This window comes from Sinocyclocheilus grahami, unplaced genomic scaffold (assembly GCF_001515645.1).
Source record: "Sinocyclocheilus grahami isolate Dianchi unplaced genomic scaffold, SAMN03320097.WGS_v1.1 scaffold108.1, whole genome shotgun sequence".
Classification (NCBI taxonomy): domain Eukaryota; kingdom Metazoa; phylum Chordata; class Actinopteri; order Cypriniformes; family Cyprinidae; genus Sinocyclocheilus; species Sinocyclocheilus grahami.
The window spans coordinates 1,299,820-1,321,495 of NW_015505287.1; the positions used below are offsets into that span (position 1 = coordinate 1,299,820).

The 21,676-nt window shown below is 38.2% G+C and overlaps 2 protein-coding genes across 2 annotated transcripts in view; both read right to left on the reverse strand.

The window, feature by feature from the left end:
• Positions 1-11,645, reverse strand: part of LOC107588836 (vang-like protein 1) — a 98,678-nt gene extending 87,033 nt beyond the window's left edge. Inside the window, exon 1 of the mRNA XM_016277065.1 lies at positions 11,482-11,645. The gene's annotated coding sequence lies outside the window, so the exon portion shown is untranslated. The remainder of the gene's footprint in view (positions 1-11,481) is intronic.
• A 9,168-nt stretch (positions 11,646-20,813) lies between these two features.
• Positions 20,814-21,182, reverse strand: LOC107588862 (helix-loop-helix protein 2). The gene has a single exon (XM_016277102.1). It carries the CDS (start codon positions 21,180-21,182, stop codon positions 20,814-20,816), a length of 369 nt encoding a protein of 122 aa, XP_016132588.1.
• Between the last annotated feature and the right edge of the window lie 494 nt (positions 21,183-21,676).

Consider the following 21,676-nt stretch of genomic DNA (forward strand, 5'->3'; position numbering starts at 1 on the left):
CAATGATGCTACCAGCTCCTTGTTGAGAAAGATAATGTAGCTCTAGAGCGATTAAGCTATTTAGTTGATAAAACTGCGGGGCAGCGCTAAAAATTTGTTCCTGGATGTCTGAGTTCGGCCGCAACGTGATCTGTGTGTGTGACTGAACTTAACATCAAACTGCTTCTGTTCGGCTAGAGTAGCTTTGAACTCATGCATCTTCGGAAGCGGAGCTGCGCAGAAAGTTACAAAAAATGTCGTGTACACCGCCACGCGTAACGACGTCGCACGCACTCAAAGCGAACTTGCAGACGCGTCGAGTATAAATCAGCCTTGAGCTTGTGTGCGTTAGATACAGTGAAGACAGCGCGTTGGTTTAGAACTCTTCTAAAAAATTTTTTTTTATTATTGTAGAGAGTGTTAATTTGTGCGATGATAACCTACCAGCAATGTAAATGATTTTTTAAACATATTAGAATGAGTACATTACAATATAAATGTATTAGAACGAGTACATTATTATTTATAGACTTAAAAGATACAAACAATCAGAATATTGTACCTTGGGGAGTGCACAATGTAAACATGAAACATATGCAATTACCTATATTGTACTGTGGTACAGTTATGGAGGCCCTTCATAATGCAGAGGTCAGCTGCCTGCTCTGCCAATAGTTAGAAATGGCACTATAGTATGCAGTGTTTAATAATAATAATAATAATAATAATAATAGTCTTGCTATCGTCAAAGGCATCAACCACAGGCAATATCTCTGTCTATCGTCGATACACGATACTAACGTCTATCGGCACAACCCTAATAATAGGTGCCCTTAAAGTCATCCATGATTGAGGATTTTCTGAAAATTGTGGGACCAAACGATGATATACCATCCCATCAGTCCTAAAATTATCGCACATCTTTCAGTGCCTACGGCACTATAGACTGACTCACTGCTGCTATCTTAGCAGGATCTGTCTTAATAGGGCCTTTCGCACCGCTTTAGTTCCAGAATTAAATGTACAGTACTAAAGGGATGATTTTGCGCGAACTATTTCCCAGTACCATTTAAAGGGTTGCATTCGCACCGACAGTGTGTACTAGGAAGTGACGTAAGCCAGTCGACGGCGACGTCATTTGTGCGCGGCGTACAACAACAGAAACAAAGAAGAACAACATTAACAACAGGAAGATGGAGGACGCTGTGATTGGAGCTGTGTTTGTTGTGTCTCGCGGGTTTCACAATAATGGAAATGGAAAGTCGACGTATACGTAAAGCGATTGAAAGAACGGAAAGGAGGACTAAGAATCTCCAATGACAACTGGCAGTGCTACATTTGCTACAAGTGCCTGCACTTCAGCGTCCGTCCATCTATCGCTGTTCTCCATACTTGAGAAATAAGCTGACAATGTTTACAGTATGTTTACACGGCGTTTTTTTAATCATGGCGGGTGAGGGCGTTTTCGTACGCGTTTGGGCAATCAATGTCTACTTACGTCACGACTAGTACCAGTTGTGCTGGTTAGACCCTGCTCCGGAGTAGGAGCTAATTTGGTTCTCGAAAAAGGCAGTCCGGTACTAAAAATCGCACCCAGTTCCGGTGGTACGAAAACGCCAAAAAGTGGGTAGTTCCACAATTAGTTCTGGTACTATGAAAAGGTTCCCGCGGTGCTAAAGGCCCTAATGTCTTCCTCTGATATCACATGGCCCAGAAAAGTGAGAGACCTTTGCAGTTTATAAAGGACAACAATTATACAAAATTCACTTTTACATATTGTTTGAACATAAATGTGTGTTGGCAGTGTGTGTACACAACCACCCAATAATGATTAAAAATCCACCTGCTCTTTTTTTCAATCCCCATAAATCATAAACAGTGTCTCAGAACAAGCCATTCGCGAAATCCATAAAGTGTGACGTCACATTTTACTGGCCCCACCCACGACCATTGACAGACATTGCCTTATTAGAAGGGACCCACCCTGAGTGAGCCGCACACAATCTGCCATGTTTATCTTCATGCTAGAGCATTTAAAAGCAGCATTCAAGTAAGAAATGTCTTCTTATTAAAACAGGGCTCAACAACAAGGAGTGCCCCATGGACCGGGTCAGCATGAAAGACACTCTTGATGGATCGGTTACTTGCCCGATCGAGCCACTGCTGCATCGTCACGAAAGTTTATCCTTCTCATGTGTTTTTAAGCATCTTTAATTAAAAAATGTAAGCAATTAAAAAGCATTCGGGCGCGAAAGACAAATCCATTCAGTGCTCGCACACTGTGTTCTGTTCTGTTTGAACAGCCGGGTCTCTGACATTAGTCTGAAAAAATTAGTCTTATAATTAGTCTGTAAATGGCCATTAACAGAGACACTGAAGACGGACGCAAAGAGGAGAAAATACTGCAGCAGGCAGAACAAGATCACTGTTCACAATCTGCGAAATATAGTCAGAAAATTCTAAATATTAAATTTATATGAATGCGTTTCTGAGGGGAACTGGCTGTTTTCAGAAAAATTCACAAGGCATTGTCTTTTCATCTAGCCGCCGTATAATCCATTTAAAATAGTGTTCATTTGTGCAGCACTGCTGTGTTTGCAGTGGTTACCAAGGAAATGCTATATTACTGTTGTTTCATAAGCACCACCTGATTAACCGCTGGTGATTAACAAGTAGTTACATGTGAAGCGCTCATATCGCTAGGCGCCATTCACACGGAATGCACTTTTGTGTTGACAAAGATGCGACACGTGCAGTGGAATAGGAAAAACATGCAAGAAGATGGGAGTGAACTTGAGCGCCAACGTTTGAATGCCATTTCATGCACAAGACGCTACAAGAGATGCGAGTGCAACAGTCAAACACATCCATGTTTACATAGAAAAAACAATGGAAAAGCAGCACAATCTCATAAAAAACCTGTAACTCCTACTGTATGTCTGACATTTCATGTTTGCATCAGATTGACAGGACAAAAGTTGCTGTTGTTTTTACAGAACATTTATAGTTGATAATAGTCTACTGGTGTTAATCCTGCAGTCATTTTGAAGTTGAATTAGGCCTACTACCTTGATTTTTGAGATTTTTTAAAAGCATTTTCCTCGTATTATTTCTGAATATATAATATGTACAAGACAAGTTTGTACAAGATGTAGTTGTAGTTCATTGCATCTTTTCTGCAAAGATATTTAACAAGTGATTGGTTTAACATTTACATCATGTTGACAACTTCATTTGTGGTGCACTAGGAATAGGATTTTCTTTAATTAGAGGGTTAATAAAGAAAAAGTTACTTGAATCATGTTGTGGTTCCATTTTCAAGTTGACTAGTTAAAAATCATTCAAAAAATTTGAGAATCAGTCAAACGTTCTGAAAAAATTGAGATTTTTTTTTTTTTGTCATATCGCCCATCCCTAGTTTAAGTGCAAAAAGACATGAAAGAGAACTTTTAGTACTCACATGCCGTGTGACAGCCGCTTTCTGTGTGAGTGCTTCAGACGTGTGCACTCAGAAAACCGTATAGCCTATAAGAAGTTTAAAATGATATGGCTTTAAAATGCATGTATTCACCCAGAAAAACAACCAACCATCCATCGTCCAATTCAGAGCAGAACTTCAAACAATAGGATGACAAACAAAAACAAAACACATGCTATAACTGACTTTTTCACAATTAGTTGTGGTATCCATAATCTCGATTAGGGGTGCTCCGATCAGGATTTTTGAGGCCGATACCGATCACCGATACCGATCTTTTTAAAGCCTCTTGTGAGAGGGGAAGCAGCACGGACTGTGCTTTCACACAGGAGTCCGCTACTGATCCGTAGCTGTTTATCACAAACACAACATTTATCCATTATTTTGATTTCAAATCCAAACATTGTCACTGAAAATGTTTTTCAGCATTGCAATTCTTTTTTTACACAGTACAGTAATACAATCTTTCACAGACATGTTTAAACACAATAAATATAAGCGACACATTATTCAATGGTTTTTACTTTTGCATTTACTTCTAGATTTATATATTAAGTTGCTCAAGCAAGTGGCAAAATATTTAAACTACTTTTCTTACGTTATCACAAACTCACCATTGACAGAAATAGTCAGCTCTAGCCATGGGCCGGTATGAGATTTTGACGGTATGATAACCTTAAGCAAAAATAACACGGTTTCACAGTATCACAGTATTGTTGTTACAGCTATAAAATGTGTTCATTTTAAATGTCTGGGTCAAAAAAAAATAAAAATCCTGAACAATATATTTTGAGCAACATACTGAATATTTGGAACAGTAGTATTTGTTTATTTTTTCTTTGATTTGTTTCTGAAATGTGGGCTGTCCTGCAGCTTTTGATGTGGATGGTTGATTTGCTACTAAAGCTACTGCTGCCCTAAAAAGAAGAAAAATAAAGACTGACATCTTTATTTAACCTAAATCTTTAATTACAGTAGGGATATGCCGGTATCAAATTTTCATGTTGCGGTTAATTGCTAATGCTTTTATCACGGTATACGGTATTATCACGGTACTGAAATTTAGTTTAACGTCTAAATATGTAAGTATTTGGTGCTGTGATGAACATCATAGCAAATACACAAATCTGAATGGCTGTTTAAATCATTTAAACATGATTCAGAAACATAAAGTAGTGCAGCTGCTTTGTTTACAGGGTTTCTGGGGTAACGGGTGCATTTAAATGAATTATTATTATTATTTCTGCAGTTTAGCGCCATCTGCGGTCAGAGAGTGAAAGTGCGCTTTCATCCAGAACATGTTCCGCCATGTGCTTCTCGTCCGCGCTTATTTACATCAGAGTGCGCACGCGTCTTTCACGCAGCATACAGTGGTGTTGTGCATTTTGGCCAGTTGATGGGAAAAGTATTCTTAAAATGCATTCAAAATTCGGAATAATTTGTAATGTATAATTATTCACGGTATTTAGAAGTGCCCATGATAACAATATCGTGCATATTCATTACCGTGATATATCACATTACCGAATACCGGCACAAGTCTAAATTACAGTTATTTAATTTTAGTTATATAATTCATATACATATCATTTATATCATTTCATATAATTTAGTTATATAATTTCATATACATAATTTGATTTAATAATAACCCAATTTGAAGCAAAAACAGAATGTTCTGACTAGCTTTGTAAAATTATACTACATGCCTGAACGAAGCAAACAGCGAAGCTCTGAATGAGACGCAGATTCTCTCTCTGACAGCAGGAGGCGCTGCCGCTGATACAGCGTTTCCTTGGTTACCGCTGTAAACAAAGCAGAGCTGCACTGAAAACACTGCTTTAATGTGAATTATACAGAGACGAGATAAAAAGAAAATACCATCTAAATGTTTCTGAAGACCGTCAGTTCCCCTCTGAAACACATTCATATACCCCAAATCAATATTTAGGATTTTCTTCCAATGAAAAATCCATGCCAAGTCAGCTCTACTGCCTTTCCTTTTGCATTGAAATCTTTATTACAAGCAATCCTGCAGTTCATAAAGAACTTTGCTTTCCTACCTCCATGAGTGCCATCTATTATTGCCTCATTTATCTAAAAGTGCTCTTCCCCTTTAAACCTAGCCAAAAAGCCACATGTGTTGACTGTGAAACACAGTAGACTTTAATAATATACATTTATGTTGTAATTACTACACTTTCGATCCATGTTCATATTTACTGCAAAAAATGCGCTGTTACTTTAATTCAGAGCTTGCAGCGCAGCAAAAATAGACTCGGTGTGGAAACGATCTGCACTGCCGCAGACACACCGTTACTGGAACGAACTGCCGGACAGCAACCGTGTGCAGTGTGAGCGCTTTATTCCGTTAACATGAGCGCGGAAAAAATACGCACCACATGCAGATTCTCTCTCTGACAGCAGGAGGCGCTGCCGCTGATACAGCGTTTCCTTGGTTACCGCTGTAAACAAAGCAGAGCTGCACTGAAAACACTGCTTTAATGTGAATTATACAGAGACGAGATAAAAAGAAAATACCATCTAAATGTTTCTGAAGACCGTCAGTTCCCCTCTGAAACACATTCATATACCCCAAATCAATATTTAGGATTTTCTTCCAATGAAAAATCCATGCCAAGTCAGCTCTACTGCCTTTCCTTTTGCATTGAAATCTTTATTACAAGCAATCCTGCAGTTCATAAAGAACTTTGCTTTCCTACCTCCATGAGTGCCATCTATTATTGCCTCATTTATCTAAAAGTGCTCTTCCCCTTTAAACCTAGCCAAAAAGCCACATGTGTTGACTGTGAAACACAGTAGACTTTAATAATATACATTTATGTTGTAATTACTACACTTTCGATCCATGTTCATATTTACTGCAAAAAATGCGCTGTTACTTTAATTCAGAGCTTGCAGCGCAGCAAAAATAGACTCGGTGTGGAAACGATCTGCACTGCCGCAGACACACCGTTACTGGAACGAACTGCCGGACAGCAACCGTGTGCAGTGTGAGCGCTTTATTCCGTTAACATGAGCGCGGAAAAAATACGCACCACATACGCACTGCAAACAAAGTAATGTGAACCTGGCGTTATGTGTGTGCTCTGCGAGTGTGCATGAGCGCACGGCCTCCAGGAGAGCGTGCGAGCGCTGAATGGTTAAACACTGGCAAGAATTAAAAAGTAATGCAATTTATAAACTTTACGATGATGATTTCGTGATGATGTGACACTGCCTCGATTGTGCAAGTGACAATTCCTGTGTCAGCTCGCTTATAGACAGTGGTGATTTGAAGACATTTACGTATATATTGAGAGAGAGCGTGCGCGGTGATTCACTGTGATTCACGCTGTTTGTGAAATTACGTCTCACACAAGGTTTTCAAATTACTTTATAAGTTATTTAATTAAGAAATATGAAGGTGAGTACCTCACCTTCAGCATTATAATGATTTCACCTGCACCAGAGAGAGACTGAGACGGTGCCGCTGTATGTCGTGCCAAACCTCTCACGGCAGGCGCTTGAGATCGGCCTTTTTAGAGACTGCCGATCAATCATCCCAACGTGATTATTGGCCGATAGTGAACGGTAGCCGATAGGGATGTAAGGATTCACTCAACTCACGATTCGATTAGCGATTTTGATTTCATGATTTTTTTTTCTTTTTTTTTCTTTTACAAAATGAGGTTTAAGACAAATTATAAATTAAATGTGTCCTTTTATTATTGCTTGGACAAAATGCTGCACATTTCTTTGTGAAATGGAAATATAACTATAATAATATACTAATATTGCACTTGCATATTATTGCTCTTTTGTTGGTTTTGATTGCTTCTATTGTCCTCATTTGTAAGTTGCTTTGGATGAAAGTGTCTGCTAAATGACAACATTTTAATATAATATAAATGTAAATAACAAAACTAAATTGAAATTTTAAAACAAGCTCAAAATCAAATACATAAGTAACACAAATAAAAGAAATCTCTTCATATAAACAAAATAAGGCTTTGTCTGTGCTATTTCAATTTAAAATTAGAGGCAACCACTGCATTTTAATCATGATCCAAACAAAGATGCTGCATACATGCAACATGATCAGCTTTTAATCTAAATTAGATTGTATAATTTCGAAATTTGAAGCAAAAACAGAATGGTTTGACTTCCGTTTTGTGAAACTATACATAAAAATATCTGCATGAAAGCTCAGCTGAATGAGACGCAGATTCGCTCTCTCCAGCAGGTGGCGCTTAAAGCGTTTCCTTGGTTTTCCGCTGTAAACAAAGCAGAGATGCACTTATGAACTTTAATATGCATTATACAGAGGCAAGATGAAAAGAAAAAATACCATCTAAACTTTTCTAAAGACAGTAAGTTCCCCTCAGACATGCGTTCATATAAACTCCTACACCTAAATGAATCGCGATTTGTTTAGCATCTCAACCGATTTGAATCATCACATATTTGAATCGATTTCCAACCGGCTCGCAGTTAATCGTTACATCCCTAGTAGCCGATCAATCAGAGCACCCCTAATCTCGATTGTTCATTCATTCATCTGAGCTCTAAAAGAATACCATAGGCTAGGCCAGGGGTAGGCAAGTTCGGTGCTAGAGAGCCGCAGTCCTGCAGAGTTCAGCTCCAACCCTGAAAAAAAAAAAACTCCCCTGCCTATAGCCTTAGTAATCCAGAAGACATTGATTAGCTTGTTCAGGTGTGTTTGATTAGGGTTGGAGCTGATCTCTGCAGGACTGCGGCTCTCTAGGACCGAACTTGCCTACCCCTGGGCTAGGCTATAAAATTATTCAATGTGGCTATCTATGAACAGTAACAGAAAAGCTTTTTTATTAACAGACCTATAAGGTATGGTCTGCAGGAAGAGACATTTTCAGTGATCAGGGGTCAAATCCTGTTTGTATGCCGGCATTGTGGTGCTGGATTGGCGGATGTGAGAAATCAAGACCACAGAAAGGGTGAGAATAAAAGTGGAGAGAGAACAGAGACAACTTATCAACACACAAAAGAGCACTGGCTTCCTATCAAACAGTACTTACAACATATCTAAATCAAAAATTTATATGAGACACCCATAGAGACAGAGAGAAAAAATATCCTGTATGAATATTGCAATAAAACTGTTTTGCAACAAATTTTTTTTAAGTAAAGCTTAACAATCTTACTCATCCTTCTACAGAGCAGGATACTAGGACTGCAGCTTTATCACACAGAATTACAGTACATGGTGACCAGCAGTGAGCAATATGACCAAAATCTTATTTCCTAATAATTCCTATAGCTATTTTTGTTATTTTATTTTATCATTGCTATTAAAAACACAAAAACAAAGATGCAAACAATGAACATTACGATTACGATAAATACAATAAAAAAAACTGTGCTTTAAGTTTTTCAGGTATGGTAGGTCTCAGTAGGTAGGTTACAACAGGTAACAGTAGCACTCAGGTATTAAATAATACATAAATTGTATATTCAAAATTAAAAGTAAAAAAAAAACAGTTTTCACTATAAATTAGCTAAATATATACTGATCTTATTAAATGGATACTAATGTTATTCAGTCAAAAGCTGTGAGTGATTATTTACTTTTGATTGACAAAGACAGCAGCAAGTACTAGATTGCCGTCACTTTTAAGTCACTAAATAATTCAAAGCAAATAACACCAGAAGCCTCATGAATTTAAGTTAAAAATGATCGAAAATGCATACATCCCTACTATATAGCAGGTGAATATATATATAAATGTATCTACATATGTGTTCCTGTGGCTCAGTGGTAGAGCATTGTGTTAAAAAACCCATTATAAACGAGGCATTTGTTGCATCCAGTGGGGACATAATTACGGATTATAATGACTTATACTGTCTTTTTACGCGTTGCATTGCATCACACCGTGCCGCGTAAACATAAAACTTTGTCTGCATTTGTGATCTTGGAAGACCAAACAAAGTTGTTTCGCTTTCACAACGAAAAACACAGCGGCCTAGCGTGAGGGGAAGCCCCGGCTTAGCGTGCGCTGAGGACGGGCTAGAGTGAGCGGAGGCCGGGCTAGCGTGAGCGGAGGCGGCGGGGTCGAGAACGGCGTGCCCAGCGGATCCGACAAATGAGCGGCAACTACATGTGACGACCCCAGGCTGGATTCCGCTTCGTCCACGGTGAAGCACGGATCAGCTCCAGGCATGACGAAGCAGATATCGTCCTCTTTTGGAAGACCAAACAAAGTAGTTTCGCTTTCACAACGTCTTCACGACATGGCTGCAGCGTCTACAAAACTACAGTGAGACTAAAAGTTACGCCTTCTTTCTTTGCGTGAACATTTGGGCGGTGTTATGCAAATCTTCCCACATAGTGAGGTAGATATGTGGGGGCATGTTAGAACGAGCCGTTTTAGGCAGGTGTGGCTGACTCTGAATTTTTATAAAGAATATCTCTTTGGATTTGAGACTTTAGTCTTTGCAACTTTACAGATCTTCTTTATGCACCAAGAGCTTGTAACACTCCAAAGAGAAAGGAAAAATTGAAATCACATCATATGACCCCTTTAAACAGCCATTTCATTGCTGTCTTTCAAAAAAGGGTGTAGCAATTCTTAAATGGCTTTGAAGTTGTAGTTGCATGACAGGTATGTAGCAGACACTTTCACGGTCCTGTGTAATCCTGTCTAAACTGTACAGAAATTTCCAGCCATCAGAAGTTCAAGCACAGATATAATCTATGTAAATGACAGTGTTGAATAATTCATAGGATGGTGGGAATCTCCAAGTTGCTAAATGGTTTTCTCTTTGGTGGCAGGTTGTGCATGTTTCATAACAAAAAAAAAGACATCATCACACCGCACATTTCTGTATGACAAGCTACAAAGAATTGAGCTTCAGGAAATGACTTCTGGAATGTTTTGGATAGTCAGAGCCAACAAAGATGACAGATTATTCTGCAGATAAACAATATAAGCGTCAAGTCCATGATGATCAGTGAAGCATAAAGGACCGTTTCAAAAATGACAAAAGACAGATATTAAAAAATATACTAGTTTGTTCAAATTGAAATTACTTTAGATGGATTCTTATCATGAGAAATTGTTATGATGTTGTTTACATTGAGGATTTACAACCATACATTGACCACTTTTCCCCTGAAACTGTCAGCTCAGTTTCAACATTGGCTTTTTACTGAAGTACTGTTTACAGTGGTCAAGAGAAGCCTTTGTTTTATTTAATGGCGAAAAACCCGTAACTCTTTGTTTGCCAACTCCCAATTGTACCTGTAGCATCCCGCAACTCAAATAAATGGCGGACATTGTAGGAAAAACCCCGGTCTGTTCAAGGCCTGAAGCGTCTTGCCTTACTCCATTAACCATAAATTACATTAGTTAGCCTATACCTCAGGACTAACCGACCCAGACAGGGGAAAGACCGTTGTAAAACAATAAAACTCTTCCCGAGCAGGAGAGAATTAAGTTTGGAAGAAAAGCAGCGATATGCAGCTTGTCACGTAAGAAGCGTGTCAGCGACATCTATGTACCCCCCTCCCTCTCATATTAATGATACAACGCAGTTTTTCCCAATGTGCCCATGTATCCAGCCCGACACGTGTTTCCGTAACAACACTAGTCCTAAAGCACTGAGCATGCTTCTCCAAAGCTGTTTCAAACACACTTTCCAAGGCGTTTTCCACTGTTACTGTGGGAACTCGCTGCAAATAAAGTGTCATTTTCAGTCCAATAAAAAAACACTGTACCTACATGTTATGGATGGGCATCTAGTGTTCTGCTGTCTAGCTGGTGGCCAACAGAATGAGACAATTGTCCAAATGAATTCTGTGTATACCCACAGGGTAAGACTAAATAAATAAAACCGTAGCCTACGGACAATATTTGATAGTCAGCTGAAGAGAAGATATTGAAACAATGCAAGGTTGAGAATTCACAAGTGTCACAGCAGTTCTATAGCAAGCTAAGCTCACAGCGGCAGAATGCTTTAGTCCGTCGATATAACAAACTCACCTTTACCGAATCGTTGAATTCTGATGGAAAGCACGGAACAACTAATTTACTTTATATATAATCCCTGGGTATGTCCGAGACTTGAAGTGACCGAATTTCCTGTGGTAGAATCCGCTCGATACATTGGGATTTGCTGAGGGGCAGTGCTTCCTTTAGAAGTGAGGCGAAGGTGCAGTACGAACATGACGCGCTAGGGGAACAACAGTGGCCGACTATAACGCCTACTGTAGGTAGCTAGGAATTCTTGAATAGAATAGAATTAATTATGTAAGTAGCAAAAACAATGTAGCTACTACACAATATACAATAGCATATACAACAGCACACGATTCTGTTCAAACAAACGTTTGCAAAAGTAAGGATATAGATGTAAAATAAATTAAAGTCAGGGAGTAGACGAAATTAATAAAAGCTAAATAAATAAATTAATTAATTTAAAAAGTTGTTTTTGTAAATTATCGATATGACAGCATTGATTAAAACTATTGGATGGGAACTTGAACTGAATTAAGCTGGATGATGGATGGCACTGTTGTTTTTGTAGAGCTGCTTTATGCTAAATCACATCTCGCAACATCAACACTAGAACTGCATTAAATCAACACTGAATTCTGACTCGAACTGAACAACAGCATTGCTGCTCATTGTAGAACTGCCTATAGCTGATAGATTCACACTGCTATTGATCTGAACTAACCTTAGATAAGAATGACACTATTGTCTTTTAGAGCTGTTTTACAGCAGAACTGTCTCAGTAGTATAGAAGAGCTTTTATAATTGCTTCTGCTATTTCCCGTTTATTTCTTTGAAGCTGCTTTGACACAATCAGTATGGCACAAAGCACTATAGAAATAAGGGTGACTTGACTTAATTTCACTGTGGGCATACATCAACAAATGATGACAAATAATGGCTTTAATGGTAACACTTCAGAGGTATCATAATGTTAGTCAGCTGACGCTAGCATTCAGATGTTTTTTGCTCAGTGTCATTTTTTTTATTCATTTCATGCATAACACTAAAGATTAAGGATGTCCTGGGGTCATGCTGAGTTCAAGACCTCTGACTTAGACCTTTTTCCGACTCCCTACTACACAAACATGGCGAGACCAGTTGCATTACAGCTATTACATTATTCATGCCAAGTCTCTGGCAAACTTCCTGAGGCTGTAGACAGTTATAAATATAAATTAAAGCTGCAAGCAGCGATGAACGGGCCCTCGCACCCGGGCTCACCGCCACCCGGTGGCTTTAGGAAAACAGCAAACAGTGGGCAATATGCAATAAGTGGTAAATATAGGAGGAATATGTCAAAGTCATTCATATGTGCCAAACTTCCTGCTACCAGCTGGTGGCGCTATGATTATAACTGAATGTTGGCATTTACATGTTTTCAGGCCAGGACTGCATATTTTACTGTGTTGCTAATAGTGCAGCACAGTGTTTAACATGTCACTTCCTGTTGCCAATAGGTGGCGCTATCACTAAAACTGAATCTTTGTATGTAGTTGTGTTCAGGCCAGGACTGTCATCAAACATGCTAAGTTTCGGGCAGATTGGACACTGCATGCCTGAGTTTCATACACTTCCTCTTTCACTGCATTAATAGCATGCTTTAGCACTTAGCTAAGTGTTGCTAGCATGTTTTAGTATGTATCTAGCATGTTGCCAGCCTATTTAACACTTGCTGACGCTTTTTAATATGTTCCTAGGAGTCCATAACAGTGCTAAACATGTTACTTCCTGTTGCCAGCAGGTGGCGCTATGAGTATAACCGAAAACGGGCATGTAGATGTGTTCAGGACAGGACTCTTATCAAACTTGTTAAATTTGGGGCAGATTGGACACTGCATGTCTGAGTTACAGAAACTTCTTGTTTCACTGCATTAATAGCATGCTTTAGCACTTAGCTAAGTGTTGCTAGCATGTTTTAGTATGTATCTAGCATGTTGCCAGCCTATTTAACACTTGCTGACGCTTTTTAATATGTTCCTAGGAGTCCATAACAGTGTTAAGCATGTCACTTCCTGTTGCCAGCAGGTGGCGCTATGAGTATAACCGAAAACGGGCATGTAGATGTGTTCAGGAGAGGACTCTTATCAAAATTGTTCAATTTGGGGCAGATTGGACACTGCATGGCTGAGTTACAGTACCTTCCTTTTTCACTGCATTAATAGCATGCTTTAGCACTTAGCTAAGTGTTGCTAGCATGTTTTAGAATGTTTCTAGCAAGTTGCCAGCCTATGAAACACTTGCTGACGATTTTTAATATGTTCCTAGGAGTCCATAACAGTGTTAAGCGTGTCACTTCCTGCTGCAAGAAGGTGGCGCTATGAGAATAACTGAATTTGGGCATGGGTGTTTGTTCAGGACATAACACCTATCAAATGTGTGAAGTTTGGGGCAGATTGGACACTGCATGGCTGAGTTACAGTACCTTCCTTTTTCACTGCATTAATAGCATGCTTTAGCACTTAGCTAAGTGTTGCTAGCATGTTTTAGTATGTTTCTAGCAAGTTGCCAGCCTATGAAACACTTGCTGACGATTTTTAATATGTTCCTAGGAGTCCATAACAGTGCTAAACATGTCACTTCCTGTTGCCAGCAGGTGGCGCTATGACTATAACTGAATATGGTTATGTAGATGTGTTCAGGGCAGGACTCTTATCAAACCTGTTAAATTTGGGGCAGATTGGACACTGCATGGCTGAGTTACAGTACCTTCCTTTTTCACTGCATTAATAGCATGCTTTAGCACTTAGCTAAGTGTTGCTAGCATGTTTTAGAATGTTTCTAGCAAGTTGCCAGCCTATGAAACAGTTGCTGACGATTTTTAATATGTTCCTAGGAGTCCATAACAGTGCTAAACATGTCACTTCCTGTTGCCAGCAGGTGGCGCTATGACTATAACCAAAAACGGGCATGTAGATGTGTTCAGGACAGGACTCTTATCAAACTTGTTAAATTTGGGGCAGATTGGACAATGCATGTCTGAGTTACAGAAACTTAGAAGAAGAAGAAGAAGAAGAAGAAGAAGAAGAAGAAGAAGAAGAAGAAGAAGAAGAAGAAGAAGAAGAAACGGAGCAATTCCAATAGGGTCCTCACACCATCGGTGCTCGGGCCCTAATGATAACTGAAGCAGAGTTACAGCAGTTTCAGCCATTCAGGTTAATTTGCAATTTTGTGATTCAGTTTTATGTAGTGTAACTTTTTTTCTGAAAACAGTGTGCTAGCATCAATGTATCTGTAAGTAAACATATAAGAATTATTGGTAATACGTATCACATATGTGAAGAAATGTTTCTCACTTTCATAAGCAAAGATCGCGATCTTGTGGACAAATGCAAGTAGTGCACGTCTATTTTCAGATCATAGCGCTTGAATATGCAACAACTGAAAGTGACCGACAGAGGGCGATGCAATTTCAGAAAGCTCTGCAGGTGCATCTCAATAAATTAGAATGTCGTGGAAAAGTTCATTTATTTCAGTAATTCAACTCAAATTGTGAAACTCGTGTATTAAATAAATTCAATGCACACAGACTGAAGTAGTTTAAGTCTTTTGTTCTTTTAAATGTGAGGATTTTGGCTCACATTTAACACAAACCCACCAATTCACTATCTCAACAAATTAGAATACTTCATAAAACCAATAAAAAAAACATTTTTGGCCTTCTGGAAAGTATGTTCATTTACTGTACATGTACTCAATACTTGGTAGGGGCTCCTTTTGCTTTAATTACTGCCTCAATTCGGCGTGGCATGGAGGTGATCAGTTTGTGGCACTGCTGAGGTGGTTTGTTGAGATAGTGAATTGGTGTTTGTTTGTTAATAGTGACCCAAAATCATCACAATTAAAAGAACCAAAGACTTAAACTACTTCAGTCTGTGTGCATTGAATTTATTTAATACACAAGTTTCACAATTTGAGTTGAATTACTGAAATAAATGAACTTTTCCACGACATTCTAATTTATTGAGATGCACCTGTATGTCTTAATAATTTGTTCTTAGATCCTTGAAGTGACAAATATGGCAATATAGTGCAAGAACAACGCTTGAATAACCTTTGAATGTAAACCTTTTTGGTTTTCTGAAAGGATGTACAGGGGGTCTAAAACATATGTGCTTTAAGAAGTCATTGTGCAGATGGTCTCTATGGGCCCCTGAGATCATTCAGTTTGGAGTCTGAGGGTTGGATGACCTGTGTTTACAAGTTTTATACTGTTTAGCGAAAATGTGTAAAAGGACTTAAAATCTCTTCATTCAATATTATGCTCTTGTTGAAAATGAACCTACAATAAACCTCTAAAAAAATAAAATAAATAAAAAACTACAAACAGTACTAACAGACATAGCCTACACAGTAAGCATACCTTTAAAATTGTCACTTAATTTAATGATATAGCAATAATGGTACTTAAATATATGAAGTTGACTGCTATGCATGTGTAAATGCATGTGTGCTGTGTGTACAGATGGCCTGAGCATGAGCTTGAATAAGACAGAGCCTATCCGACGCTGACGTATTGTAAGCGTGTCGCTCTCAATATGTGAGGTAATGAGAACAGACTGACTTCTTTTTTCTGTATCCCCTTTCTTCTTTTCTCTCCTTCTCTCCCACTCTCTCTACTCTAGTGTTTTTCCATCTGTTTGGAGACAAAGGGCCATGAGCCAGCTCCAGCCTGGGTCCCTGCTGGTGAAGTGGGCAAGCATAATGTGGCCCATCCCAGGGGCCACATTTCAACACATGGATCTGCCTTTGTACCTCACTGCTAGTGCAACGCTCACTCTACAACACACACCTTTGATGGATATCAAGGGAATGAGTGAAAGGGGTAGGTTGAAGGTGCAAAGGGAGATGGGCTCTAGGCATTGAAGATGAGCACACTTGTAATGGAAGGAGAGGAAAGATGCAAACACTCCCTTCTGCCTTTTAAATGCTGTTTAAAGACCTGTGGACATATGGCTGCTTTTTTGTGTGTGTTTCTCTAGTTGGAAAAACAAGAAGCCTTATTAGGAACAAATGGGAATGTGTTCCTGCCTATATTGTCCCATGTTTGATTCCAGAAAAGTGTACCTGATTGATGATGGTGAGAGAACCCACAAACAGGACTATAGTGAATAGGATTTTTGGCCGTCTGTGCACTTCCTGACATATGGTCACTTGTAGGTCTTTGCCATTACATAATCCATGGTGAACAGAGAGGCAATATGGCTTTTTCTCATACACAAACACACATGTGCTGGCTGCATTCACAGTCTGTTACCCACTCAAAACAGGACTACAGCTGACAGCTTTAAATTAGGGTTTGTTTTGGAGGCTGCAGCATGGACAAAAATAAAGTGAATGGACATATACCACCTTATACCATAAATACTCCTCAATAACGTAAAAACTATTATCAGTTGGTGATGCATTTGTCCATGTGATGTATTTGGTTTAAATTTAGAGTGTTTGCATTTCATTCATTTTAATTTCAGTCACATTAAAAACACCAAAACCCCACTGAATAATAATAAATGCATTAACAACAATTTTGACAGAAAGTGAATCATTATAGTGTCTGATCTTTCTGGCGTTGGAAAGTATGGTGATTTTATTCTTTGCTTCTGAAATCAACGTTAGGGTACATGACAAATTAACAGGTAGGCTAACAATCCCAGAGAAGTAAACTTTCAGAGGATAAAACATTTTTTTTAACTAATCTAACAAATTATAGAAATGTCTGGTAAAGAGAAAACCATGCCAAACCAAACTGTAGAAAATATTATAATTCCTGTTTAAACTGTTAATTTTTGAACTAAAAATCATACTCACATACAAGCCTTATTAGGAACAAATGGGAATGTGTTCCTGCCTATATTGTCCCATGTTTGATTCCAGAAAAGTGTACCTGATTGATGATGGTGAGAGAACCCACAAACAGGACTATAGTGAATAGGATTTTTGGCCGTCTGTGCACTTCCTGACATATGGTCACTTGTAGGTCTTTGCCATTACATAATCCATGGTGAACAGAGAGGCAATATGGCTTTTTCTCATACACAAACACACATGTGCTGGCTGCATTCACAGTCTGTTACCCACTCAAAACAGGACTACAGCTGACAGCTTTAAATTAGGGTTTGTTTTGGAGGCTGCAGCATGGACAAAAATAAAGTGAATGGACATATACCACCTTATACCATAAATACTCCTCAATAACGTAAAAACTATTATCAGTTGGTGATGCATTTGTCCATGTGATGTATTTGGTTTAAATTTAGAGTGTTTGCATTTCATTCATTTTAATTTCAGTCACATTAAAAACACCAAAACCCCACTGAATAATAATAAATGCATTAACAACAATTTTGACAGAAAGTGAATCATTATAGTGTCTGATCTTTCTGGCATTGGAAAGTATGGTGATTTTATTCTTTGCTTCTGAAATCAACGTTAGGGTACATGACAAATTAACAGGTAGGCTAACAATTCCAGAGAAGTAAACTTTCAGAGGATAAAACATTTTTTTTTAACTAATCTAACAAATTATAGAAATGTCTGGTAAAGAGAAAACCATGCCAAACCAAACTGTAGAAAATATTATAATTCCTGTTTAAACTGTTAATTTTTGAACTAAAAATCATACTCACATACTTGATTTGGTGCTTCATGGCTATAAGGTCACTGCGATCACTCTAAGATCACTCTCCCTCCAGAGTCAAGAAATATGCTGCTCTTTACATGATTTTGATGATGAAACTGGTGTTTTGCTGGCTATAGGACATAGTATTTATGTTATAAGGCACTACAACTTGTACTGTCAAATCCTTTTAGGGACATCAGCCTATAATAGACACAAAGTTAATTATCGTCTGGAAAATGCATGTTAAGTCACGGATTAAAATAGAAGCTCTTTCAAATCCTTTCTGGTGGTCTCAAGACATTACAAAGTCGTGTCATCCATTATCATTCAATCACTGAGCCAGTGTTTAAATTTGAGTGCTGTTGTGTAAGTGTAAAATGTTCTTTTATTGCCAGCAAGTGAAAAGAAATTCAGATGATATTAAATAAAAAATATTTGATCAAGAGAAGTGGTTCTTCTAAAAACACTTTGGACTTACAAGGGTAAAAACACTGGTCTGAAACAACTGAGGTTTTGAATGAGTGATAATCACACATGCATAGTGGTATGCTTGAGAAATGTAGGCAACTATTAGCTTGCTGATTCTTTTGAATGTGAGAATTCAGTTCGTTTTGTATAGGCTATACAGTGGCAAGAAGAAGTTTGTGAACTCTTTGATCTTCACTGAAGTCAGTATCAGTCTGGCTAAACTAATAACACAAACAAATGTGCTTTTCAAAATTGTATTAAAGACGCGAGTGACCATCGACAAGGGCAGACTGAACAAAGTTAACCCTTGCATGTTTTTACTTATAATATATATGGTATATTGAAGCGTTATGTATATGTAGCCTAAATATATAATATGATTATATATATGTATAAATGGTATGTAAGAATAAATCTGTCTTTATCTCTCTGTTTCTCTCTCTCTCACTCTCTCTCTCTCTCTCTCTCTGTTTCCCACGGGAGGTGCCAGACGGCCAGTAATTTGGTTGTCTTGGCTCGTCTGGAGTAACACCTGCCCCCTCTCTAGGGAAACGGCCTTTCAGCCAAGAGGGAGAACGAGGAGCAAACACACGGAGAGCAAAACCTACACGACAACGCTTACCGTGACTGACCACTCTCCATCATTTTCTCTGCTCTTCTGACTTAATTCACATCTCTTGGTAGACTATGTCAATTAATCGGAATACCCTAAAGCAAATTACGTCACAATTACAAAAGTCACTGCTAATAAAGAATAAAATGTACATGACGTAGGCTATCACTCAGAAGCGCAAATATAATTCTCAGGCGACCTATTTAATCTTTAAATAAGACAATATTATTCTATTATTCGGCATCTGTGATTAAAGAGTCAAACATTTTTCATTGTTATTTTATTTAAAAAAAAAAAAAAAAAGAAACTAAAAAAACAAATCAACATTAAAATATGAAAAACAAAATACTTCGATTAAAAAAAGCTGTCACAGCAACTTTACTACAAAATATGTGCATAAAGCAATAAAGGGCACGACCCTGAAAATACATGATAGATCTTTGGATAGCAGATATGTTTTTCACTAAAAAATTAACTCACTATAACTTTATATAACTCATTGTAGCCTATCACATGTTGTAGTGGGGTTATGAACATAAACATCTCAGACATCGGCACGTGAACACTCAGAAAAAGAAAATGTAACATTTACGATGTAATTTTTGGTCATACAATAAATTGCCAGTCTACTGTCTCATAAATCATAGGTCAACAATTCAAATGACATTAACAGACCATTGATTTAAATATTAGTTATTTAAAAAGATTTCTTTGTAATGAATTTGTTGTTCTAATGCATGACAAACTGATGAGCAAAACCAGACAATTTCTCTAACTAACTGCATCACAAAATATATAGATATATTAAATCAATTAACACTAAAGGTGCAAGTTGATGCTTAATATTTTCATCTCATCATTACTGAATGACAAGGTCTAACACACAAGGTAACTTTTCTTTAAGCTACATACAACCAACGTACATTAATCTAAACAACAATCTTTCAACAAATAAAAAATGACATGAATCATATTAAAAATATATTCAACAAGTATATAATAAATAACAAATAAATATTTAAATGCGAGTGGTTATGGTCACGATGTCATAATTCGAGTGGCACTTATACGTAATTTCCTCCTGATTAAACAACGACTAACTAGATCTACCGAGCAGCTATTAGAGGAGGAGAGGGGCTGGTTTGTTCTTCAGTGTTCTACAGATTGATGCAACGGGTTTTCTCTGAACTTTGACCTGCTATAAAAACGCTATACACTGGTGTGTCCATATACACAAATAACAACATAGGCTATTCGATTTGTTTTAAGTCCCTCTCGACCTTATTGCATCATTTATTCTGTATAGCTTAAAGCAGGGACTACAGTCTTTTAAATGGTTCACGACTCTTTGAGCAATCACCATTTTTGGCTGAAGAGGGTATCCTCTTCGCTCTAAGCTATAGCCTAATATCTCATTAAAATGTATTAATACCTGTCTAAAGTCTAATGAACACTTGGGTGATAGCCATCTTATGTGGTTTCAATCTCTTCCAATTGCACTTCCAATGTAGGTATAGCGCAAAAGCTGCAAACTGCAAAATTAGGATACCGTGTTGTTTGCTGCAGACGGGCCCCCATGTGTCCTTGGAGTGCGTTACTCATCATAAAAAGGGACCTGTGCTAAACATCCAACACATGATTTAGATATGAAATGTAACAAATAGCTAGTCTCAGAATTTCAATCTTGGACAGTTTTTTGTCAGGGGGCAGTGTAGGCAACAGCTTCCTCAGTTCGGCAAAGGCAACGTTGAAGGCTTCGACCCGGATTCTCTCGCGGGTGGCGTGGGCTGAACGGTATTTCGCTGTGGCGCGCCTGCGCCTCCTCTTTTCCTCCCTGCTGAGGGCTTGCGGGGCCAGAGACCTCGTCTTGCCCTCTCCCTCCATGGGCTCGTCCGTGATGCAGCCAACCTTGATATCGTTCAGCATTGTTTCAGCGTCTGACTGGCTCCACGGTAGATCTGAATCAGTTTGTTCTGGACTCAGCATCATTTTCAGTTTCGACTTAGAAATGTCACAAGTCCTGAAACACAAATATTTCATAATTACAGTTGGGTTACTAAAGAAAACAAAAGAAATTTAGTTTCACACAGTTTTGTAGTGTTTTTAACGATTATTTATCTGTCGTCGTCCCCCCCCCCCATGTTTATGCTCCCCCAAATATACATATTTTGCACACTACACAAAGATATTTGCAAGACAATACTAACATTGTCATAACAGCTCTCCCACTAAATTGTACATGACATTTGCAAAATATGCAGAGCGAGCATCGTGGTAGATGAAAAAAAAAAGTATTTTACACTAGTACTATAGCTATTGGGGAAAATGCATATTTCCATTTTGAGCATCTGAAATTCGATGAATAAAAAATCAAAAGACAAGAAAATTTCATTGTTAAAAACAGTTTTAGCATTGCTAATAACACTATGTCCTATACAGTGCTAATAACACACACACACACACACACACACACACACAATCAG